Source organism: Ranitomeya imitator, chromosome 3, assembly GCF_032444005.1.
Source record: "Ranitomeya imitator isolate aRanImi1 chromosome 3, aRanImi1.pri, whole genome shotgun sequence".
Classification (NCBI taxonomy): domain Eukaryota; kingdom Metazoa; phylum Chordata; class Amphibia; order Anura; family Dendrobatidae; genus Ranitomeya; species Ranitomeya imitator.
In genome coordinates this window covers 197,301,068-197,327,160 of record NC_091284.1, presented here as the reverse complement: position 1 = coordinate 197,327,160, position 26,093 = coordinate 197,301,068, and the positions used below count along the sequence as shown (strand labels likewise).

At 46.0% G+C, this 26,093-nt stretch overlaps 1 protein-coding gene across 1 annotated transcript in view; it reads right to left on the bottom strand.

The window, feature by feature from the left end:
• WNT2B (Wnt family member 2B) overlaps window positions 1-26,093 on the bottom strand; it is a 170,352-nt gene that overhangs the window by 15,366 nt on the left and 128,893 nt on the right. Inside the window, exons 3-4 of the mRNA XM_069761730.1 lie at window positions 25,415-25,692; window positions 24,280-24,544 (exon numbers count right to left, since the gene is read on the bottom strand). Coding sequence (XP_069617831.1) covers window positions 24,280-24,544; window positions 25,415-25,692 — 543 coding nt within the window. The remainder of the gene's footprint in view (window positions 1-24,279; window positions 24,545-25,414; window positions 25,693-26,093) is intronic.

Below are 26,093 nucleotides of genomic sequence, written 5' to 3'. Positions count from 1 at the left end.
CAGGGATCCTTGTTTGAGTGAGATGACACAGCTTGGATTGGAGGAGGAGGGACTTGGAGGCTGGAGCTGGGGAGAAAGTGAAACTGAGAATACACAGGAAGAAAAGAGCGTGGTATCTTGTTGGGAGAGACGGAGCACGGGGGACTTGCCTGGCCCCATGCTGCAGGGTTGCTGTCCTCCCGGATATACTCGTGTTGCTGGAGAGAGTGCGACTTTGTGTTACCCTCTGGAGCAAGTTGCATCAAAAACTTGGAGATTTCTGCCTGCACTCCCACCGTATAAAGGACTGAATCCGGCCGCCCCCAGCTGGTGTCCAGAGAACCATCCGACCGTTAGAGACATGCCGTGAGTGACTTTCTGAGACTTGTGGTCCTACCAGCGTTATTTACAGTGAGTGCATTCCAGCTCAGACTATTCGTCTAAGTGCACCAACTGTTTTAATTTGCGCACCTGCATCCGCGGCAACTGGGCCCCAACGTTTGGACTGAGTTAAACTAGAAGAAACAAGCAAAAAACCCTACTACGTTATACTTGCAGGGTTGAAGTAGAATTAGAGTGAGATGTGTATATGACCTTGACAGAGCACAGTTATTTGTATTTCATGTTATTCTTTTAAATCTATCTAATTTATGCTGCATAGCAATAAACCTGTTAAACTGTTTTACTCCTGATCCCTGTGAGTGTGTACTGAGAGTGGCAGGGGTTTCCCGAATCAGCCCCTGGCAGAAGATAATAGCCCTTCTGCAGTCCCAGAGAGAGAACTCCAATCAAGATTCGGGTGGAGGCACTGCGCCCTGGAGAGGTGAGACCCCCCATAACACCCAGTGTACCGTGGTAGCCCTAAAGGGGTGTTACAGTGGAGGCACTGCTGAGATCTAGAACTAACACAGGAGTATTTACTATGGAGACTTTAACAGAACAAGAAGTGTATTTATGGTGTGAAGAGATGGATGTTCCCGCCAAACAAAGCTTTGCAGTGAGTGGTGAGCTCTGTGATGCGTCTGATGAAGAGATACTGGAAATAGTTAACCGACTCACTGAACTTGCCCACCCTAAAGTGGTTGATCGCCGGAAGGAAAAGGGGGGACAGTTACCCACAGCCCTGATTTCAACCGGGCAGATCTTGAGGAAAGAATACTTCCCCTCTATGGTAGTTGTGTCTTCAGAGTATGGTCGACAATGGCAGATCACTTGGCCTACTTAGTCCGAAGTTGAGACCCGGCAACAGGAATCAACCACTCAGCCTAGAAAGACTAGTATATCTCCACCTTCTACTCCACCTAGATTCCGTCCTGAAGAGACAGCGGCCCCTGCTGATGTGCTTATGACAGCTATGGAAAAGTTAGTCAGTCAGTTTGCCAAGATGCAGCCAGAAGGGAACTACCGTCATCTAAGAATTTTCTCGGGTGCCCTCCCCACCCCTACTGGAGAAGAAGGATATGATACTTGGAGGGATGTCACTTTACAGTGCCTAGAAGAGTGGCAGTGCACTGATGCTGTAAAGAGGCAGAGAATAGTAGAGAGCTTGAAGGGTACTGCTATGGAGGTAGTGCAGGCTGCTTGGCGGAGCAAGCCTCTGGCAAATTATCAAGATTATATGAATGCTTTAGAAGATGCTTTTGGATCCCCTGAAGATGCTACTGATCTACTCTTTAAACTCCGTACCACCTACCAACAGCCAGATGAGAAGATGTCCGACTATTTATACCGACTAGATAAGCTGGTTCATAGAATAGTAGCTAAAGGTGGCATCAGCCCTCAAGAAGTTGATCAGTGTCGCCTGGAACAAGTACTCAGAGGAGCTCTCACTCATGATCCAATTGCCCAGCGGATGAGGTCTTGTGATAGAGAGAAGATTCCTGGATCTTTTCATGAGTTGCTTAAGGAAGTTCGGAAGGAGGAGGTTATTTTGGCCGCAAGAGAGAAGGCATCCCCTCGGGTGACTACTGTTGCCTTGAAGCCAGAAGCCGAATGCCGACACATAGAACTGTTGAAAGTCATCGAGAAACAGGGGGAGCAGATTACACAACTGTTAAGTGCTCAGGCCAAGACAATACAGCGACTTCAAAGTGTTGCGGAGGTAGCCGAGCAGAAAACACTGGTTTCAGGAAGAGAGAAAGAAGATCTCGGTAGAGTGGAGAGTAGAAAACCAGAAGGGTGCTTCGTCTGTGGGAGTCCAGGCCATATAGCTCGTCAGTGTCCAAAGAGGTGGAGCTCAAAGAACTCTTCACAGCTTCCCCATCACCCTCAGAGGCAGTCGGGAAACGGGAAAGGGGGCCAGTAGAACCCCATACTGAGCCCCCATCAGCAACTAGGACCTACTCTACCGCCCCATCTAATAGTGCATCATCGAAAACCCTGCCTGAAGGTTTAGTGGGACCATCCCCACATATCCCCGCATATATCAATGGTCAACCTTGCACAGTATTACTGGATAGCGGGTCTCAAGTATCTATCATCTTTGAAGGATGGTATAAGAGATATTTATCCAAAGTGCCTCTGAAACCGTTGTCTGGACTCGTGTTGTGGGGACTGAGTGAGCACAGCTACCCCTACAGAGGATACGTGTCCGTGATGCTACGATTCTCAGAGACTGTTGTTGGAGTGGATAAAGAGATACCCATCATAGCGTTAATCTGCCCAGAGGCCGAGGCAGATGAGAGACAAACACCTGTCATAGTGGGAACAAATGCCAACATCTTCCGTACGTTAGCTCAGTGGTGTCGGGAAGTTGGGGGAGAAAATTACTCGCAGACCCTATCCATCCACCCAGTCTGCCTGGAGGCCTATGTAAGAACGGAGGAGGAGAAGAGGGAACTACGGCCTGAAAGCTTTGACCCTTGTTTTGAAGGAAGCGAGCTAAAAGGAGAAGAGAGGGGGTTGGTCATTGGTGGCCTGATGATGCGAGGTGCAGTTTTTTCTCTAGGTGAATGGGACATGGGCCTCGCTCATGGAGTGGAGCATCGCATTCGGTTGAAGGATCAAAAGCCTTTTCGAGAGAGGTCCCGAAGATTGGCTCCAGCAGATATCGAAGATGTCAGGCAGCATCTACGCGGTATGTTAGACACAGGAGTCATCATAGAATCTAGTAGCCCTTATGCTTCCCCCATTGTGATAGCTCGAAAGAAAAATGGAGCTATTCGGATGTGTGTGGATTATCGAACCTTGAATAAGCGTACGATCCCCGACCAGTACACTGTGCCCAGAATCGATGAAGCTTTGGATTGCTTGCAAGGGAGCCAATGGTTTTCTGTGTTAGATCTCCAGAGTGGCTACTATCAGATACCCATGTCAAAAGAAGATCAAGAGAAGACTGCTTTTATCTGCCCCATTGGGTTCTTCGAGTTTCAGAGACTGCCTCAAGGACTGACAGGTGCTCCGGCCACTTTTCAGAGATGTATGGACAAAGTAGTGGGGGACATGCACTTACGTGAGGTCCTGGTTTATCTCGATGATCTAATTGTTTTTGGGAAGACTCTGGAAGAACACAACCAGCGGTTGTTCAAGGTGCTGGATCGGTTGAAGGAGGCTGGGTTGAAGTTGTCCCTTGATAAGTGCCGGATTTGCCAGACGACTGTGAAATATGTGGGGCACATAGTCAGCAGAGAAGGAATTTCCACCGACCCCGCCAAAGTGGAGGCTGTTGTAAACTGGCCAAAACCCACCAAACTGAAGGAGCTTAGGTCCTTTTTAGGATTTTGCGGATACTACCGAAGATTTGTACCCCAGTACTCTCGGATTGCGAAGCCATTAACTGCCCTTACTCAGGGGTATCCCCCTTCCGGGAGGACAGCCCATTCTGTTGTGAATTCTGTGGCTGAATTCACTTCTGTGGTCACAAGTGGTATTGCAGTCTCTGGGCTTCCTCCCTCAGGTGTTTTGGTGAGCTCGTTGGCTGCTTTGCTATTTAGCTCCACCTGAGTCTGTCTTCCTTGCTCCTTGTCAATGTTCCAGTGTTGGATCTGAGCTACTGCATCTTTCCTTGGGCCTGCTGCTCTGCTAGATAAGTGCTTCTAGTTTGTTTTCTGTTTTTTCTGTCCAGCTTGCTATTAACTTTTGCTGGAAGCTCTGAGAAGCAAAGGGGTGCACCGCCGTGCTGTTAGTTCGGCACGGTGGGTCTTTTTGCCCCTTTGCGTGGTTTTCGTTTTAGGGTTTTTTGTAGACTGCATAGTTCTCTTTGCTATCCTCGCTCTGTCTAGAATATCGGGCCTCACTTTGCTGAATCTATTTCATTCCTACGTTTGTCTTTTCATCTTGCTAACAGTCATTATATGTGGGGGGCTGCCTATTCCTTTGGGGTATTTCTCTGAGGTAAGTCAGGCTTGTATTTCTATCTTCAGGCTAGTCAGCTCCTCAGGCAGTGCCGAGTTGCATAGGTAGTGATAGGCGCAATCCACTGCTGCTTATAGTTGTGTGAGGATAGTTCAGGTACTGCAGTCTACAGAGATTCCACGTCTCAGAGCTCGTCCTATTGTTTTTGGTTATTGCCAGATCTCTGTATGTGCGCTGATTACTGCACGCTGTGTTGCCTGATTGCCAGCCATAACAGTACAAGGAGCCACACCAATGATTCCCAATAGAGGGAAAAAAGAAATCCTGACAGCATTTTTTTTTCTTAGCTCTGTCTTCAGTCTTTTTTTTCCCCTAGACATTAGAGTGCTTCAGGACACAGCTGTGGACATGGATATTCAGGCTCTGTGCTCCTCAATGGATAATCTCGTTGTAAATGTACAAAAGATTCAAGATACTATTGATCAGAAATCGATGCTAGAACCAAGAATTCCAATTCCTGATTTGTTTTTTGGTGACAGAACTAAGTTCCTGAGCTTCAGAAATAATTGTAAGCTATTTTTGGCCTTGAAACCTCATTCTTCTGGTAATCCTATTCAACAGGTTTTGATTATTATTTCTTTTTTGCGCGGCGACCCACAGGACTGGGCGTTTTCTCTTGCACCAGGAGATTCTGCATTGAGTAATGTTGATGCATTTTTCCAGGCGCTGGGATTGCTTTACGATGAGCCTAATTCAGTGGATCAGGCTGAGAAAAATCTGCTGGCTTTATGCCAGGGTCAGGATGATGTAGAAGTATATTGTCAGAAATTTAGGAAGTGGTCAGTACTCACTCTGTGGAATGAATCTGCACTAGCGGCTTTGTTCAGAAAGGGTCTCTCTGAAGCTCTTAAGGATGTAATGGTGGGATTTCCTATGCCTGCTGGTTTGAATGAGTCTATGTCCTTGGCCATTCAGATCGGTCGTCGCTTGCGCGAGCGTAAATCTGTGCACCATCTGGCGGTATTGTCTGAGAGTAAACCTGAGCCTATGCAGTGCGACAGGACTATGACTAGAGTAGAACGGCAAGAACACAGACGTCTGAACAGACTGTGTTTCTATTGTGGTGATTCTACTCATGCTATTTCTAATTGTCCTAAACGCACTAGGCGGTTCGATAGCTCTGCCGTTATTGGTACTGTACAGTCCAAATTCCTTTTGTCCATTACCTTAATGTGCTCTTTGTCATCGTATTCTGTCATGGCGTTTGTGGATTCAGGCGCTGCCCTGAATCTGATGGATTTGGATTATGCTAAACATTGTGGATTTTTCTTGGAGCCTTTGCGGTGTCCTATTCCGTTGAGAGGAATTGATGCTACACATTTGGCCAAGAATAAGCCTCAGTACTGGGCCCAGCTGACCATGTGCATTGCTCCTGCACATCAGGAAGTTATTCGCTTTCTGGTACTGCATAATTTGCATGATGTGGTCGTGTTGGGGTTGCCATGGCTACAAACCCATAATCCAGTATTGGATTGGAACTCTATGTCGGTAACCAGCTGGGGTTGTCAGGGAGTACATGGTGATGTTCCATTTTTGTCTATTTCGTCATCCATTTCTTCTGACATCCCAGAGTTCTTGTCGGACTTTCAGGATGTATTTGAAGAGTCCAAGTCTGATGCCCTACCTCCGCATAGGAATTGTGATTGTGCTATCGATTTGATTCCTGGTAGTAAATTCCCTAAGGGTCGTTTATTTAATTTGTCCGTACCTGAACACACCGCTATGCGCAGTTATGTGAAGGAGTCCCTGGAGAAGGGACATATTCGCCCATCGTCGTCACCATTGGGAGCAGGGTTCTTTTTTGTAGCCAAGAAGGATGGTTCGCTAAGACCGTGTATTGATTACCGCCTTCTTAATAAGATCACTGTTAAGTTTCAGTATCCCTTGCCATTGATTTCTGACTTGTTTGCTCGGATTAAGGGGGCTAGTTGGTTTACTAAGATTGATCTTCGTGGTGCGTATAATCTGGTGAGAATCAGGCAGGGAGATGAATGGAAAACGGCATTTAATACGCCCGAGGGTCATTTTGAGTATCTGGTGATGCCGTTCGGACTTGCCAATGCTCCATCTGTTTTTCAGTCTTTAATGCATGACATTTTCCGTGAGTATCTGGATAAATTCTTGATTGTTTACTTGGATGACATTTTGATCTTCTCAGATGATTGGGAGTCTCATGTGAAGCAAGTCAGAATGGTTTTCCAGGTACTGCGTGCTAATTCCTTGTTCGTGAAGGGATCAAAGTGTCTCTTCGGTGTGCAGAAAGTTTCATTTTTGGGGTTCATCTTTTCCCCTTCTACTATCGAGATGGATCCGGTTAAGGTTCAGGCCATCCAGGATTGGACTCAGCCGACATCTCTAAAAAGTCTGCAGAAATTCCTGGGCTTTGCTAATTTTTATCGTCGCTTCATCTGTAATTTTTCTAGCATTGCCAGACCATTGACCGATTTGACCAAGAAGGGTGCTGATTTGGTTAATTGGTCTTCTGCTGCCGTGGAAGCTTTTCAGGAGTTGAAGCGTCGTTTTTGCTGTGCCCCTGTGTTGTGTCAACCTGATGTTTCTCTTCCGTTCCAGGTCGAGGTTGATGCTTCTGAGATTGGTGCAGGGGCGGTTTTGTCACAGAGAGGTTCTGGTTGCTCAGTGTTCAAACCATGTGCTTTCTTTTCCAGGAAATTTTCTGCTGCTGAGCGTAATTATGATGTGGGCAACCGAGAGTTGCTGGCCATGAAGTGGGCATTCGAGGAGTGGCGTCATTGGCTTGAGGGTGCTAAGCATCGCGTGGTGGTTTTGACTGATCATAAGAACCTTACTTATCTTGAGTCTGCCAAGCGCTTGAATCCTAGACAGGCCCGTTGGTCGTTATTTTTTGCTCGTTTTGATTTTGTGATTTCATACCTTCCGGGCTCTAAAAATGTGAAGGCGGATGCTCTGTCTAGGAGTTTTGTGCCCGACTCTCCGGGGTTATCTGAGCCGGCGAGTATCCTCAAGGAAGGAGTCATTGTGTCTGCCATCTCCCCTGATTTGCGGAGAGTGTTGCAGAAATTTCAGGCTAATAAACCTGATCGTTGTCCGGCCGAGAAACTGTTCGTCCCTGATAGGTGGACTAGTAAAGTTATCTCTGAACTTCATTGTTCGGTGCTGGCCGGTCATCCAGGAATCTTTGGTACCAGGGAGTTGGTTGCTAGATCCTTCTGGTGGCCATCTCTGTCGCGGGATGTGCGTGCTTTTGTGCAGTCCTGTGGAATTTGTGCTAGGGCTAAGCCCTGCTGTTCACGTGCCAGTGGGTTGCTTTTGCCCTTGCCGGTCCCGAAGAGGCTTTGGACACATATTTCGATGGATTTCATTTCTGACCTTCCCGTTTCTCAAAAAATGTCGGTCATTTGGGTGGTCTGTGATCGCTTTTCTAAAATGGTCCATCTGGTGCCCTTGGTTAAATTGCCTTCCTCCTCTGATTTGGTGCCTTTGTTCTTCCAGCATGTGGTTCGTTTACATGGCATTCCTGAGAATATTGTTTCTGACAGAGGTTCCCAGTTTGTTTCAAGGTTTTGGCGAGCCTTTTGTGGTAGGATGGGCATTGACCTATCTTTTTCCTCGGCTTTCCATCCTCAGACTAATGGCCAGACCGAACGAACCAATCAGACCTTGGAAACATATCTGAGATGTTTTGTTTCCGCTGACCAGGATGATTGGGTGTCATTTTTGCCGTTGGCTGAGTTCGCCCTTAATAATCGGGCCAGCTCGGCTACCTTGGTCTCTCCATTTTTCTGCAATTCTGGGTTCCATCCTCGTTTCTCTTCAGGACAGGTTGAGTCTTCGGACTGTCCTGGTGTGGATTCTGTGGTGGACAGGTTGCAGCAGATCTGGACTCAGGTAGTGGACAATTTGACCTTGTCCCAGGAGAAGGCTCAGCTTTTCGCTAATCGCAGACGCCGTGTGGGACCCCGACTTCGTGTTGGGGATCTGGTTTGGTTATCTTCTCGTCATATTCCTATGAAGGTTTCCTCTCCTAAATTTAAACCTCGTTTTATTGGTCCGTATAGGATTTCTGAGATTCTCAATCCTGTGTCTTTTCGTCTGATCCTCCCAGACTCCTTTTCCATACATAATGTATTCCATAGGTCGTTGTTGAGGAGATACGTGGCACCTATGGTTCCATCTGTGGAGCCTCCTGCCCCTGTTTTGGTGGAGGGGGAATTGGAGTATATTGTGGAGAAGATTTTGGATTCTCGTGTCTCTAGACGGAAACTCCAGTATCTGGTCAAATGGAAGGGTTATGCTCAGGAAGATAATTCCTGGGTTTTTGCCTCTGATGTCCATGCCCCAGATCTTGTTCGTGCCTTTCATGTGGCTCATCCTGGTCGGCCTGGGGGTTCTGGTGAGGGTTCGGTGACCCCTCCTCAAGGGGGGGGTACTGTTGTGAATTCTGTGGCTGAATTCACTTCTGTGGTCACAAGTGGTATTGCAGTCTCTGGGCTTCCTCCCTCAGGTGTTTTGGTGAGCTCGTTGGCTGCTTTGCAATTTAGCTCCACCTGAGTCTGTCTTCCTTGCTCCTTGTCAATGTTCCAGTGTTGGATCTGAGCTACTGCATCTTTCCTTGGGCCTGCTGCTCTGCTAGATAAGTGCTTCTAGTTTGTTTTCTGTTTTTTCTGTCCAGCTTGCTATTAACTTTTGCTGGAAGCTCTGAGAAGCAAAGGGGTGCACCGCCGTGCTGTTAGTTCGGCACGGTGGGTCTTTTTGCCCCTTTGCGTGGTTTTCGTTTTAGGGTTTTTTGTAGACTGCATAGTTCTCTTTGCTATCCTCGCTCTGTCTAGAATATCGGGCCTCACTTTGCTGAATCTATTTCATTCCTACGTTTGTCTTTTCATCTTGCTAACAGTCATTATATGTGGGGGGCTGCCTATTCCTTTGGGGTATTTCTCTGAGGTAAGTCAGGCTTGTATTTCTATCTTCAGGCTAGTCAGCTCCTCAGGCAGTGCCGAGTTGCATAGGTAGTGATAGGCTTATAGTTGTGTGAGGATAGTTCAGGTACTGCAGTCTACAGAGATTCCACGTCTCAGAGCTCGTCCTATTGTTTTTGGTTATTGCCAGATCTCTGTATGTGCGCTGATTACTGCACGCTGTGTTGCCTGATTGCCAGCCATAACAGTACAAGGAGCCACACCAATGATTCCCAATAGAGGGAAAAAAGAAATCCTGACAGCATTTTTTTTTCTTAGCTCTGTCTTCAGTCTTTTTTTTCCCCTAGACATTAGAGTGCTTCAGGACACAGCTGTGGACATGGATATTCAGGCTCTGTGCTCCTCAATGGATAATCTCGTTGTAAATGTACAAAAGATTCAAGATACTATTGATCAGAAATCGATGCTAGAACCAAGAATTCCAATTCCTGATTTGTTTTTTGGTGACAGAACTAAGTTCCTGAGCTTCAGAAATAATTGTAAGCTATTTTTGGCCTTGAAACCTCATTCTTCTGGTAATCCTATTCAACAGGTTTTGATTATTATTTCTTTTTTGCGCGGCGACCCACAGGACTGGGCGTTTTCTCTTGCACCAGGAGATTCTGCATTGAGTAATGTTGATGCATTTTTCCAGGCGCTGGGATTGCTTTACGATGAGCCTAATTCAGTGGATCTGTATGTGCGCTGATTACTGCACGCTGTGTTGCCTGATTGCCAGCCATAACACCATTCCTCAAGGTCAGGAAAGAAGGTCTACTTCAAAGTTAACGAACTTTTTGGGGATAGATGGACACCGGCATGCGATGAGGCATTCGAGAAATTGAAGTCATGCTTGACCCAAACCCCAGTGTTGGCCTATGCAGACCCCAGCAAGCCATATGTGTTACATCTAGATGCTTCTCTTGACGGGCTAGGAGGGATTCTTTATCAAGACCATGAAGGCTGTCCATAAGGTTAATCCATTAACCTACGTGAGAACCACGGCAAAACTGGATGCCACGGGGTACCGGTGGCTTGCCGCACTCTCTTTGTACGATTTCAGCTTAAAATATCGACCGGGGATCAGTAACATCGATGCAGACACACTCTCTCGCCTGCCTAGGGAAGCCTTAAATGAAGAAGAAGGAGGATGGATAGAGGTACCTGCCCCTGAGGTGAAGACTCTGTACCATAGGCATCAAACTAATGCTCTCCCTATGCAGGGTTGTGCTGAATTCCTAGGAGTATCCAGTGAAGCGCTCCCGTTGTTGTACTGCCAAGTGACAAATGTAACCCCAGACTTTCTCCCTCAACTGACTCGTAATCAAGTCCAAAAGGCGCAGCAGGAGGATCGATCAGTGGGGGTGGTCCGATGGTGGGTTAAGAGGGGCTGGAGGCCCGAAAAGAATGCATTACGAACAGAGGAATCTGTCCTGCTGACGCGGCAGCTAGAGTCTCTGGTAGTAAGAAATGGACTACTATACCGAGAGGCAAAGCGCCAGAAGGAAGGAGTCCACCGACAGCTGGTGTTACCCACCCGATTCCGGAGGATGGTCATGAAGTCCCTGCATGATGACCATGGACATCTTGGCATCGAAAAGACCACGAGTCTTGTGGCTGACCGATTTTACTGGCCTCGGATGGAAGCGGATATTGAAGACTACTGCAAATCATGCTCCCGATGTGTGTTGAGAAAAACCTTGCCTTTGAGAACAGCCCCCCTGGTGAACATTACCAGTGATGGCCCACTTGAGCTAGTGTGCATTGATTTCCTCTCCATCGAGCCTGATGAAAGCAATGTCAGTAATGTGTTAGTGGTCACTGACCATTTCACCCGATATGCCCAAGCCTACCCCACCAAAGATCAAAGGGCAACTGTTGTGAATTCTGTGGCTGAATTCACTCCTGTGGTCACAAGTGGTACTGCAGCTTCTGAGCTTCCTCCCTCAGGTGTTCTGGTGAGCTCGTTAACTGCTTCATTACTTAACTCCGCCTGATGCTGCTATCCTTGCTCCTTCTCAATGTTTCAGTGTTGGATCTGAGCTTCTCCTGATTGTTCCTGTGACCTGCTGCTCTGTATAGCTAAGTGCTTTTTGCTTTTTTGTTGCTTTTTTTCTGTCCAGCTTGTCTTTTGTTTTGCTGGAAGCTCTGAGACGCAAAGGGTGTACCGCCGTGACGTTAGTTCGGCACGGTGGGTTTTTTTTGCCCCCTTTGCGTGGTTTTGCTTTAGGGTTTTTTGTAGACTGCAAAGTTCGCTTTACTGTCCTCGCTCTGTCCTAGAATATCGGGCCCCACTTTGCTGAATCTATTTCATCCCTACGTTTTGTCTTTTCATCTTACTCACAGTCATTATATGTGGGGGGCTGCCTTTTCCTTTGGGGAATTTCTCTGGGGCAAGTCAGGCCTATTTTTCTATCTTCAGGCTAGCTAGTTTCTTAGGCTGTGCCGAGTTGCCTAGGTAGTTGTTAGGCGCAATCCACAGCCGCTTTTAGTTGTGTTTAGCATAGGATCAGGAGTGCAGTCTACAGAGTTTCCACGTCTCAGAGCTCGTTCTTGTATTTTTGGGTATTTGTCAGATCACTGTGTGCGCTGTGATCGCTAAGCACACTGTGTTTCTGGATTGCCTTCATAACACCTGTCATTAGCAAACATAACAGTACAAGGAGCCTAACTAATGATTCTCAATAGAGGGAAAGAAAAAGTTCTGACATCATTTTTTTTTCTTTTCTGCTCTGTGTTCATTTTTTTTTTTCCCCTAGACATTTGGGTGATTCTGGACACAGGTGTGGACATGGATATTCAGGGTCTGTGCTCTTCAATGGATAATCTCGTTATAAATGTACAAAAAATTCAAGATACTATTGATCAGAAATCTATGTTAGAACCAAGAATTCCTATTCCTGATTTGTTTTTTGGAGATAGAACTAAGTTTCTAAGTTTCAAAAATAATTGTAAGCTATTTCTGGCCTTGAAACCTCATTCTTCTGGTAATCCTATTCAACAGGTTTTGATTATTATTTCTTTTTTGCGCGGCGACCCTCAAGACTGGGCATTTTCTCTTGCGCCAGGAGACCCTGCATTGAGTAGTGTCGATGCGTTTTTCCTGGCGCTCGGATTGCTGTACGATGAGCCTAATTCAGTGGATCAGGCTGAGAAAAATTTGCTGGCTTTGTGCCAGGGTCAGGATGATATAGAAGTATATTGTCAGAAAATTAGGAAATGGTCAGTACTCACTCAGTGGAATGAATCTGTGCTGGCAGCTTTGTTCAAAAAGGGTCTCTCTGAGGCTCTTAAGGATGTCATGGTGGGATTTCCTATGCCTGCTGGTTTGAATGAGTCTTTGTCTTTGGCCATTCAGATCGGTCGACGCTTGCGCGAGCGTAAATCTGTGCACCATTTGGCGGTACTGCCTGAGGTTAAACCTGAGCCTATGCAGTGCGATAGGACTATGACTAGAGTTGAACGGCAGGAATACAGACGTCTGAATGGTCTGTGTTTCTACTGTGGTGATTCCACTCATGCTATTTCTGATTGTCCTAAGCGCACTAAGCGGTCCGCTAGGTCTGCCGTCATTGGTACTGTACAGTCCAAATTCCTTCTGTCCATTACCTTGATATGCTCTTTGTCGTCGTTTTCTGTCATGGCGTTTGTGGATTCGGGCGCTGCCCTGAATCTGATGGATTTGGATTATGCTAAACGTTGTGGGTTTTTCTTGGAGCCTTTGCGGTGTCCTATTCCATTGAGAGGAATTGATGCTACACCTTTGGCCAAGAATAAACCTCAATACTGGGCCCAGCTGACCATGTGCATGGCTCCTGCACATCAGGAAGTTATTCGCTTTCTGGTGTTGCATAATCTGCATGATGTGGTCGTGTTGGGGTTGCCATGGCTACAAACCCATAATCCAGTATTGGATTGGAATTCCATGACGGTATCCAGCTGGGGTTGTCAGGGGGTACATGGTGATGTTCCATTTTTGTCGATTTCGTCATCCACCCCTTCTGAGGTCCCAGAGTTCTTGTCTGATTATCAGGATGTATTTGAAGAGCCCAAGTCCGATGCTCTACCTCCGCATAGGGATTGTGATTGTGCTATCAATTTGATTCCTGGTAGTAAATTCCCTAAAGGTCGATTATTTAATTTATCCGTGCCCGAACACGCCGCTATGCGCAGTTATGTGAAGGAATCCCTGGAGAAGGGACATATTCGCCCATCGTCATCACCACTGGGAGCAGGATTCTTCTTTGTAGCCAAGAAGGATGGTTCGCTGAGACCGTGTATTGATTACCGCCTTCTTAATAAGATCACTATTAAATTTCAGTATCCCTTGCCATTGTTATCTGACTTGTTTGCTCGGATTAAGGGGGCTAGTTGGTTCACTAAGATAGATCTTCGTGGTGCGTATAATCTGGTGAGAATCAGGCAAGGAGATGAATGGAAAACTGCATTCAATACGCCCGAGGGTCATTTTGAGTATCTAGTGATGCCGTTCGGACTTGCCAATGCTCCATCTGTGTTTCAGTCTTTTATGCATGACATCTTCCGTGAGTATCTGGATAAATTCCTGATTGTTTACTTGGATGACATTTTGATCTTCTCAGATGATTGGGAGTCTCATGTGAAGCAGGTCAGAATGGTTTTTCAGGTCCTGCGTGCTAACTCTTTGTTTGTGAAGGGATCAAAGTGTCTCTTTGGTGTGCAGAAAGTTTCATTTTTGGGGTTCATCTTTACCCCTTCTACTATCGAGATGGATCCAGTTAAGGTCCAAGCCATCCAGGATTGGATTCAGCCGACATCTCTGAAAAGTCTGCAAAAGTTCCTGGGCTTTGCTAATTTTTATCGTCGCTTCATCTGTAATTTTTCTAGCATTGCCAAACCATTGACCGATTTGACCAAGAAGGGTGCTGATTTGGTTAATTGGTCTTCTGCTGCTGTGGAAGCTTTTCAGGAGTTGAAGCGTCGTTTTTGTTCTGCCCCTGTGTTGTGTCAGCCAGATGTTTCTCTTCCGTTCCAGGTCGAGGTTGATGCTTCTGAGATTGGAGCAGGGGCGGTTTTGTCACAGAGAGGTTCTGATTGCTCAGTGATGAAACCATGTGCTTTCTTTTCCAGGAAGTTTTCGCCCGCTGAGCGTAATTATGATGTGGGCAATCGAGAGTTGCTGGCCATGAAGTGGGCATTCGAGGAGTGGCGTCATTGGCTTGAAGGAGCTAAGCATCGCGTGGTGGTATTGACTGATCATAAGAACTTGACTTATCTCGAGTCTGCCAAGCGCTTGAATCCTAGACAGGCCCGTTGGTCGTTATTTTTTGCCCGCTTCGACTTTGTGATTTCGTACCTTCCGGGCTCTAAAAATGTGAAGGCGGATGCTCTGTCTAGGAGTTTTGTGCCCGACTCTCCGGGTTTATCTGAGCCAGCGGGTATCCTCAAGGAAGGAGTCATTGTGTCTGCCATCTCCCCTGATTTGCGGCGGGTGCTGCAAAAATTTCAGGCGAATAAACCTGATCGTTGTCCAGCAGAGAAACTGTTCGTCCCTGATAGGTGGACTAATAAACTTATCTCTGAACTTCATTGTTTGGTGTTGGCTGGTCATCCTGGAATCTTTGGTACCAGAGAGTTAGTGGCTAGACCCTTCTGGTGGCCATCTCTGTCACGGGATGTACGTACTTTTGTGCAGTCCTGTGGGATTTGTGCTAGGGCTAAGCCCTGCTGTTCACGTGCCAGTGGGTTGCTTTTGCCCTTGCCGGTCCCAAAGAGGCCTTGGACACATATTTCGATGGATTTCATTTCTGACCTTCCCGTTTCTCAAAAGATGTCAGTCATTTGGGTGGTCTGTGATCGCTTTTCTAAAATGGTCCATCTGGTGCCCTTGGCTAAATTGCCTTCCTCCTCTGATTTGGTACCTTTGTTCTTTCAGCATGTGGTTCGGTTGCATGGAATTCCTGAGAATATTGTTTCTGACAGAGGTTCCCAGTTTGTTTCAAGGTTTTGGCGAGCCTTTTGTGGTAGGATGGGCATTGACCTATCCTTTTCCTCGGCTTTCCATCCTCAGACTAATGGCCAGACCGAACGAACCAATCAGACCTTGGAAACATATCTGAGATGTTTTGTTTCTGCAGACCAGGATGATTGGGTGTCCTTTTTGCCGTTGGCTGAGTTCGCCCTTAATAATCGGGCCAGCTCGGCTACCTTGGTTTCTCCATTTTTTTGCAATTCTGGGTTCCATCCTCGTTTCTCTTCAGGAAAGGTTGAGTCTTCGGATTGTCCTGGTGTGGATTCTGTGGTGGATAGGTTGCAGCAGATCTGGACTCAGGTAGTGGACAATTTGATCTTGTCCCAGGAGAAAGCTCAACTTTTCGCTAATCGCAGACGCCGTGTGGGTCCCCGACTTCGTGTTGGGGATCTGGTTTGGTTATCTTCTTGTCATATTCCTATGAAGGTTTCCTCTCCTAAATTTAAACCTCGTTTTATTGGTCCGTATAGGATTTCTGAGGTTCTCAATCCTGTGTCTTTTCGTTTGACCCTCCCAGACTCCTTTTCCATACATAATGTATTCCATAGGTCGTTGTTGCGGAGATACGTGGCACCTATGGTTCCATCTGTTGAGCCTCCTGCCCCGGTTTTGGTGGAGGGGGAATTGGAGTATATTGTGGAGAAGATTTTGGATTCTCGTGTTTCTAGACGGAAACTGCAGTATCTGGTTAAATGGAAGGGTTATGCTCAGGAAGATAATTCCTGGGTTTTTGCCTCTGATGTTCATGCTTCCGATCTTGTTCGTGCCTTTCATGCGGCTCATCCTGGTCGGCCTGGGGGCTCTGGTGAGGGTTCGGTGACCCCTCCTCAAGGGGGGGGTACTGTTGTGAATTCTGTGGCTGAATTCACTCCTGTGGTCACAAGTGGTACTGCAGCTTCTGAGCTTCCTCCCTCAGGTGTTCTGGTGAGCTCGTTAACTGCTTCATTACTTAACTCCGCCTGATGCTGCTATCCTTGCTCCTTCTCAATGTTTCAGTGTTGGATCTGAGCTTCTCCTGATTGTTCCTGTGACCTGCTGCTCTGTATAGCTAAGTGCTTTTTGCTTTTTTGTTGCTTTTTTTCTGTCCAGCTTGTCTTTTGTTTTGCTGGAAGCTCTGAGACGCAAAGGGTGTACCGCCGTGCCGTTAGTTCGGCACGGTGGGGTTTTTTTGCCCCCTTTGCGTGGTTTTGCTTTAGGGTTTTTTGTAGACTGCAAAGTTCGCTTTACTGTCCTCGCTCTGTCCTAGAATATCGGGCCCCACTTTGCTGAATCTATTTCATCCCTACGTTTTGTCTTTTCATCTTACTCACAGTCATTATATGTGGGGGGCTGCCTTTTCCTTTGGGGAATTTCTCTGGGGCAAGTCAGGCCTATTTTTCTATCTTCAGGCTAGCTAGTTTCTTAGGCTGTGCCGAGTTGCCTAGGTAGTTGTTAGGCGCAATCCACAGCCGCTTTTAGTTGTGTTTAGGATAGGATCAGGAGTGCAGTCTACAGAGTTTCCACGTCTCAGAGCTCGTTCTTGTATTTTTGGGTATTTGTCAGATCACTGTGTGCGCTGTGATCGCTAAGCACACTGTGTTTCTGGATTGCCTTCATAACACCTGTCATTAGCAAACATAACAGGCAACTACTGTAGCAAAAACACTATGGGAAAAGTTCTTCGTGCATTATGGGCTGCCTGCCCGCATCCATACCGATCAAGGAAGAGATTTCGAAAGTAGACTAATCAAGGAGCTATGCGCTATCTGTGGGATCAAGAAATCCAGAACCACCCCGTATCACCCCCAAGGGGACCCTCAACCTGAGAGGTTCAACCGTACCCTTCTGAACATGTTAGGCACTTTGGATCCCAGGAAGAAGGGACAATGGAGCAGGCATGTGAGTCAGTTGGATCATGCCTACAATTGCACCACAAATGAGTCAACGGGATACTCGCCCTATTTTCTCATGTTTGGAAGAAAAGCTCGGCTACCAGTGGATATTCGTTTTGGGACATCCTTTGAAAATTCTAATGGGAAGACCTATTTAAAATATGTGTCCCAGCTAAAAGAAGATTTGGAAAAAGCGTACAGATTGGCAGAGCAGGCCTCTGGTCGGTCAGGGAAGCGCAATAAGACTCGCTACGACTGTAGAGTTCGGGAACAAGTTTTACTGCCTGGAGATAGAGTTCTTATCCAACTTCTAGGTCTTCCTGGGAAGCATAAGCTTGCTGATCGGTGGTGTACTGACCCTTATGTGGTGATGGAGAAGCTGCCTGGTGTCCCGGCCTACAGAGTGAAGCCCGAGAAAGGGAGTGGAGCTGTCAAAACCTATCATCGACACCATTTGTTGCCTGTGGGAAAAAACATCCTGTTACTGCCATTGCCAACCCAAGGAGGTCATACAAACCTTCCATGCAATAGGAGAAGTCGTAGGTGTCAACAACCACCCCAGCCTGGAGTTGCTTCAGGAGGAAGTGACAGCGAGTCTGGGGATGAATGGGGATCTGAAGGTCAATGGAGCTACAGGTGGACTGAGGACCCATGCCCCATAGGGGGGGGGCCCTGAAAACCAGACTTCTGACGTGGAAGCACAAAAAAAGGACATTCGTCAGGAGGCGAGTGCGCTCTGCCCACCATTGGGGGAGAGTTCAGAAGAGGGACATTTATTAAATGAAGAGATCCACCTGGAGGAGCCCGTTCTTGACCGACAAGAGTCGGGAGCTGAGGAGGGGGCCCCCTCAGTACACACTCGTCCCAAACGGGACACTAGGCCACCCATGATGCTGACCTATGATAGAATGGGACATACCACTGAGGTCCCCCGGCTGATACACTTTAATTCAAAATCTGTTTGGCCTTATTTCCCAGTATCTCCTATGTGTCCAGGAGGTGGTTTGCGTGCATGTAAATTTGGTGTTAGTCAGGATGCTTTAACCCCCATTCATGTTTCAGGTGGTGAGTCCTCATGTCGTGATGGGACACTTACAATGACTCACCAGGGGGACAGCGTAACACCTGCACTGGGAACTGTTAGGGCAGCTACTGGTATACTGGGATTTACAGACACTAAGAAGAGCTTTGCAGCTGCTGTTATACCAGGACCTACAGACATTAGCAGATTTTCCTCTGAGCTGCAGTGGACTACAATTCCCAAGGACCCCTGGACTACAATTCCCAGGGATCCTTGTTTGAGTGAGATGACACAGCTTGGATTGGAGGAGGAGGGACTTGGAGGCAGAAGCTGGGGAGAAAGTGAAACTGAGAATACACAGGAAGAAAAGAGCGTGGTATCTTGTTGGGAGAGATGGAGCACGGGGGACTTGCCTGGCCCCATGCTGCAGGGTTGCTGTCCTCCCGGATATACTCGTGTTGCTGGAGAGAGTGCGACTTTGTGTTACCCTCTGGAGCAAGTTGCATCAAAAACTTGGAGATTTCTGCCTGCACTCCCACCGTATAAAGGACTGAATCCGGCCGCCCCCAGCTGGTGTCCAGAGAACCATCCGACCGTTAGAGACGTGCCGTGAGTGACTTTCTGAGACTTGTGGTCCTACCAGCGTTATTTACAGTGAGTACATTACAGCTCAGACTATTCGTCTAAGTGCACCAACTGTTTTAATTTGCGCGCCTGCATCCGCGGCAACTGGGCCCCAACGTTTGGACTGAGTTAAACTAGAAGAAACAAACAAAAAACCCTACTACGTTATACTTGCAGGGTTGAAGTAGAATTAGAGTGAGATGTGTATATGACCTTGACAGAGCACAGTTATTTGTATTTCATGTTATTCTTTTAAATCCATCTAATTTATGCTGCATAGCAATAAACCTGTTAAACTGTTTTACTCCTGATCCCTGTGAGTGTGTACTGAGAGTGGCAGGGGTTTCCCGAATCAGCCCCTGGCAGAAGATAATAGCCCTTCTGCAGTCCCAGAGAGAGAACTCCAATCAAGATTCGGGTGGAGGCACTGCACCCTGGAGAGGTGAGACCCCCCATAACACCCAGTGTACCGTGGTAGCCCTAAAGGGGTGTTACATTTACTTCTGCTTTCTCAAAACTCGCCCGCCCTTTAACACATTCTGGGCACTCTCTCTATATCCACCCCTCCCTTCTCCCCTCTCCCATGTATAACTCTGAGGCTCCTGACATTTCTAACCCACTCCAAACCAGCCACTACCTCCATGCAGCACTCAAAATGTTCATACAAATCATCCCACCACCTGCTGTTTCTGTTTTTTCCAATTTTATATTCCAATTTATATAATAAACTCCTCAATCTTTTTGATTCTGGTGCCAAGCTTATGAAGCTTCTTTAACAGCAGTCACTTTGAGGTTTTTTTTTAAGATGAAGAACAATCCCTTAAACTTTGCTCAAGTCTACAAGTCTTCCTTAAAGCAATATATAATACTAGATCGAGACCCGATGCTGTCGCATCGGGAGTGCGGTAATGTCACAATGAGGGCAGGCTTTGCAGCGTTGAGAATCTCTCCCCCCATGTGCTCACCAACCTATCCACTCTCTCTTTCCCCATGTGCTGCCTTCTCCCGCCTGTGCTCTCTTCTTTGACCTCTCTACCCCATGTGTTATCCCCTCTTGTCTGCTGTCTTTCTCCTTCCTGTGTTCTCTCCTCATGTGCTGTCCCGTTTGAGCTGTCCCCCTGTGCTCTGTCTCTCTCACCCTTGTGCAGGGCCGGTTTTAGGCAAAGTGAGGCCCTAAGCAAAAGTTTAAAATGAGGCCCAAAATACTAACATATTGCACATCACACAGAAACATTTTGGTTGTAGTTACATGCGCTGATTTCAGGCCACTAAACGAGTGTGATCAACAATATTGAAGTCATTCGCCACTGGTTTCCCAGCCTCTTTACACCTGCTGAGGAATAATGATGAGGACAGAATGATCACTAGTAGATCAATCTTACCAGCATATCTGCAGTTTTCACTGGGCGATGTGCTGATGAGAAGAAGGATTTTTGTTCCGGCAAAACCAATCACATACACACACACACATACTGTACAGGCATACACACACAGCCACACAAATATACCATACATACACACATATACCATACATACATCCATGCATACACAGATACACACAGATAGAAGCATACACATAGATGCACACATATTGTACATACATAGATGCACACATACTGTACATACACAGATGCACACATATATACTGTATATACACACATGCTAATCTGTGATATCAGGTGATCAGATGAGCCCTGGATGAGGTCACATACAGTTAGGGCCAGAAATATTTGGACAGTGACACAATTTTCGCGAGTTGGGCTCTGCATGCCACCACATTGGATTTGAAATGAAACCTCTACAACAGAATTCAAGTGCAGATTGTAACATTTAATTTGAAGGGTTGAACAAAAATATCTGATAGAAAATGTAGGAATTGTACACATTTCTTTACAAACACTCCACATTTTAGGAGGTCAAAAGTAATTGGACAAATAAACATAACCCAAACAAAATATTTTTATTTTCAATATTTTGTTGCAAATCCTTTGGAGGCAATCACTGCCTTAAGTCTGGAACCCATGGACATCACCAAACGCTGGGTTTCCTCCTTCTTAATGCTTTGCCAGGCCTTTACAGCCGCAGCCTTCAGGTCTTGCTTGTTTGTGGGTCTTTCCGTCTTAAGTCTGGATTTGAGCAAGTGAAATGCATGCTCAATTGGGTTTAGATCTGGAGATTGACTTGGCCATTGCAGAATGTTCCACTTTTTGGCACTCATGAACTCCTGGGTAGCTTTGGATGTATGCTTGGGGTCATTGTCCATCTGTACTATGAAGCGCCGTCCAATCAACTTTGCAGCATTTGGCTGAATCTGGGCTGAAAGTATATCCCGGTACACTTCAGAATTCATCCGGCTACTCTTGTCTGCTCTTATGTCATCAATAAACACAAGTGACCCAGTGCCATTGAAAGCCATGCATGCCCATGCCATCACGTTGCCTCCACCATGTTTTACAGAGGATGTGGTGTGCCTTGGATCATGTGCCATTCCCTTTCTTCTCCAAACTTTTTTCTTCCCATCATTCTGGTACAGGTTGATCTTTGTCTCATCTGTCCATAGAATACTTTTCCAGAACTGAGCTGGCTTCTTGAGGTGTTTTTCTGCAAATTTAACTCTGGCCTGTCTATTTTTGGTATTGATGAATGGTTTGCATCTAGATGTGAACCCTTTGTATTTACTGTCATGGAGTCTTCTCTTTACTGTTGACTTAGAGACAGATACACCTACTTCACTGAGAGTGTTCTGGACTTCAGTTGATGTTGTGAACGGGTTCTTCTTCACCAAATTAAGTATGCGGCGATCATCCACCACTGTTGTCATCCGTGGACGCCCAGGCCTTTTTGAGTTCCCAAGCTCACCAGTCAATTCCTTTTTTCTCAGAATGTACCCAACTGTTGATTTTGCTACTCCAAGCATGTCTGCTATCTCTCTGATGGATTTTTTCTTTTTTTTCAGCCTCAGGATGTTCTGCTTCACCTCAATTGAGAGTTCCTTTGACCGCATGTTGTCTGCTCACAGCAACAGCTTCCAAATGCAAAACCACACACCTGGAATCCACCCCTGACCTTTTAACTACTTCATTGATTACAGGTTAACGAGGGAGACGCCTTCAGAGTTAATTGCAGCCCTTAGAGTCCATTGTCCAATTACTTTTGGTCCCTTGAAAAAGAGGACGCTATGCATTACAGAGCTATGATTCCTAAACCCTTTCTCCGATTTGGATGTGGAAACTATCATATTGCAGCTGGGAGTGTGCACTTTCAGCCCATATTATATATATAATTGTATTTCTGAACATGTTTTTGTAAACAGCTAAAATAACAAAACTTGTGTCACTGTCCAAATATTTCTGGCCCTAACTGTAGTTCAGCTGGAGAGGGCTGCAGAAACAACTGTGGGGGATGGGGCACAGAGCAGACTGATATCAGCCCCCTGGTTCTGCAGTGCTGTCCCGTGCAGTGAGTTCTTCCCCCATCTCTTCACATTGAGGAGATGCCGCAGCCTGCTCCAAATAGAACAGTGGAGGGAGCAGAAGACACACTGTAAGTCCTGCTCGTCCTCCACTGTTGTCCCTGAGTGCTGTGCAGCCGGGGCCCCGACCACAGGTGAGTACTCACTATTGGGACGCGCCATGCAAGAGGACAGACGGGAGCCAGTGAGCGCTCTCGTCAGTCAGGTGGGGAAAGCTTTCATTGGCTAGCGTCTCTCCCTGCATGACACGCCCCCTCTTTGAACTCCTGCACTTCGCGCCCCGCTCTCTCTCCGGCAAAGGGTGTTCCATGATTACAGGAGGGAGTGAAAGGGGCCTGATCCTGAATGATACTGGGCCTGCCTGCAGGGGCCCCCCTCCACCTATGGGCCCTGGAGCAGTGCCATCAGCAGTATTTCCAAACCTGGCTGGGGGCCCCTAGGGCAGCAGGGGCCCTAGGCAGCTGCCTAGTCTGCCTGCCCCTAACGCCGGCCCTGCCCCGTGTGCTTTCTCTCTCCCCCATCTGCTGTCTTCTCCTCTCATGTCATGTCTTTTTTGACTCGTGTACCCCATGTGCTCTCGTACAGGGTCAGACACAGACAATTTTTAAAATGAACTTTCGTTCATGGGAAAACCTCTTTAATGTGACCGGCTTCATGTGCCTGTAGACACGTCGCGCATCTGCCGCCAAAATCAGCCGAATGATTTCCTGTGCCTGTGCGGAATTTGCACAGGTGCAGTAAATCAGACCGCCGCCTTCTTTGTGCAGACAGATAGTGGCGGTCACATTAAAACTGCGCATCCGCTCCTCCTGTACAAAGATGGTGGCGGTCAGTGAATCATTTCGCTGAGCCCGGCAGCGGCATGTTCACGACGTTGTTCCGCTGGTGGTGCCACACAAGAAGCTGCGTATGGTGTATACAGTGTGTGTGTGTGGTGCGTACGGCGTATACAGTGTGTGTGTGGTGCGTACGGCATATACAGTGTGTGTTTGTGTGTGTGGTGCGATGGTATTCCGCTGGTGGTACCATGCAAGAAGCTGGTACCACCAGCAGTTTCCATATTGAAACACCCATAACTTGGGTGTCCCAATATGGCAGTTGGTGAACTTCCGCCGCTTGGAATTCTGAGATCCGGACACATATGGACGGAACAAGATGTAAAGACATTACAAGGTAAGTATGTATTAAGATTGAAGAAGATCCAGTCTATGTTTGCAGGCCTATATGTGACAATTTTTACCTGTATGATCATTTGATTTCCCTGAGATAAGTTATTACAGAAGTGTCTGGCATCTGGGTATGTTGGTTGTAAAAACATAAAAAATTTATGTAAAATTATTTTGAAAAAATGTACATTGTCAACAGAGTCAAGGTTATGAAATCAGGGATATGGCAGGTAGTATTGGGTTTGCAAGGCTCTGGTCTGATGGCCACAGACTACCAATGGACAAGGGTCTTGCAAATCCTCTTGCTCACTGACACTATTGGTATTTGTTAGAATGTCCAGTTTTTAATTTATTGAGTTGCAAAAGATGGCTGGCAGCAAGAAATACTTGCAGATATGAACAACTAATTGCCAGGTTTTACCAATGGCCCATTTTCATATTTTTCAACACAAAGCATCGTTCCCACCTAAAAGGCATAATTTTGTGCAAAAATAACTTGTGAAGTTATTACTTGTGATAACTTGTGAAATAACTTGTGAAGTCTCAACTCTCAACTATCAAAGAAAGCTTGTTTTGTGTCAGATAAACGGTTTAAAGAGGACTAATTTGACATAACTGCAAAATGATAAATGTCCAATAAAATGATGAGATCTGATATATCAAAGCAGCTTTTCCCTGATAACTTTTAACCATGAGGAAACATCTAATTACTTTATGTTTTGGCTGCCGAAAGATCAAAGTGATGAGTCTTTCAAGAGTTATCTTCTGCGGGGATGGCAGATTGCCTGCGGCTGTTTTTAGCCTGTTAGTGAAATATTTTCCTTCCAGGACAAGAAAAATGAGTCTTACCTGCAGACTTGTCCATCACACAATAATCGGGAGAATTCTCAAAATACACAAGGTCCTTTTTGGTGGGTTTTCTGAAGTTCTGATTAGCTACAGTGAAGTTAGTCCCATCTTGATTCATTGTGACCTGGATTGCTCCATTGTATTTCCTTCTAAGAAAGTCCCCTGTTCTCCGAAAATCTGACATGGCCTTCCAACAAGTCCTTAATGTGCATGACCCACTGACCCCATGACACTTACATTCAAGCTTCATGAAACGTTTTACTGCCTGTTAGACAGAAGACAGGAATTAGATTGGAACATCACATAAAAAAAGGTTTATAAGCACTCACTATACATAAGACAAGCTTTTACAATCATTATGGTGTAATGATTCATGGAACCTAGTGAGCTGTAGCTAAAATCACGAATGGGGTTTATTTTTTCAAGCTCTTCTAGAAATATGGATCTTTTTTTACTGAGAGGAGTGTTTACTAAATGAACACCTAAGTGCTCCAAATGTAGTGATGCTTATGCCTATGTCGTAAACCGATCAATCTAAGATTACTAATCTATGTAAACTTGATATATCACCCAATTACTTCAATATGGTTCATTTTGGTCCAAAAATAATTTGTGACATAAGGCTTAACAAAGTAATTAAACTGCTCAAAAGAGACAAGAATCTAAAATATCCAACTGGCAGATGACGCTACATTATGGACCTAGGAAATCTGGCAGAATAATGTTTCCCATAAACCTCCTCCTCTTTAGATGTTATCTTATGACTCCCTTTGAAACCATAACTATTTATTCTCTTTGAGCTAGAGGACCATAAATTACCCAGCATGGAAAATGTATTTATTGCACAAAATATTTATACCTCAACCTCCAGTGTTTTTTTTAAAGCATTAATAGCTAGACAGGTTTAGATGTTGGACCCAGATCGGGAGACATCTGGAAAAAGGAAAGGGGATGTCTTTTCTTGTCCCTTCCACTTTTTGTCAGCTGAGAGAAATTAGTTTGATGGACTTTTTTGGTTTTACACCTATATAAATCAGCTAAACACATGTGGTGGTATGATCATAAGGGATGATTTTTTGCTGACAGTAAAGCATTTTTTTCACACTTCTGATAAACACCTTCTCAGAGAACTCACCATTCTTCCACAGCGGTTATTGTGCAAGTTCATCAATGCTCGGGCATCCCTAACTTTTCTTTCCTTGGCATCCACAAAATCCTTGGCAAATTCAATTCCAAAGTCAATGTTGTCACTGCAGCCTCCCCAGTCGAATTCCCCTCTTTCATCTCTGAAGCGCCCTCTCTTTTTGGGGTCACAGCTACATGATTTCAGTTCTCCTTGACTGCAAGCACGGGTAATTGCATATACCACCCCAGCATAAGAAATTGCGTAAACAAAAGCTGCTTCTCGACTACCTATAGGAAATAAAAGGAAAAAATGGATTACATCTTGGTACAGGAGCATATTGAACATTTTACAGCAGTACCACTGTATATTTTGCTCTAATGTGAGATAAACTCTTATTAGAAGGCAGCAGTAGACCTGTGTGTGCTTGTGTCTAAATTTCAATAGGCAGCTGTAGTTTGTTTTGCTTTGACTGAGACAGATTTTACCTGTTTGGGGCTGGAGAAGAAGAGGCTCATAAGTAGAGAAATAAGCATTTAATATGTATATTACAAAGTTTCTTACATTTTCTTGCAGTATTTATACAAAGTTTGTTGAAACAACAGTGGTCAAAAAACCAACTGCAATCAGAGACATGGCAGATCAGTGAGCAAAGAGTACCTGCGGCTATGTACTACACCACATTTACAGC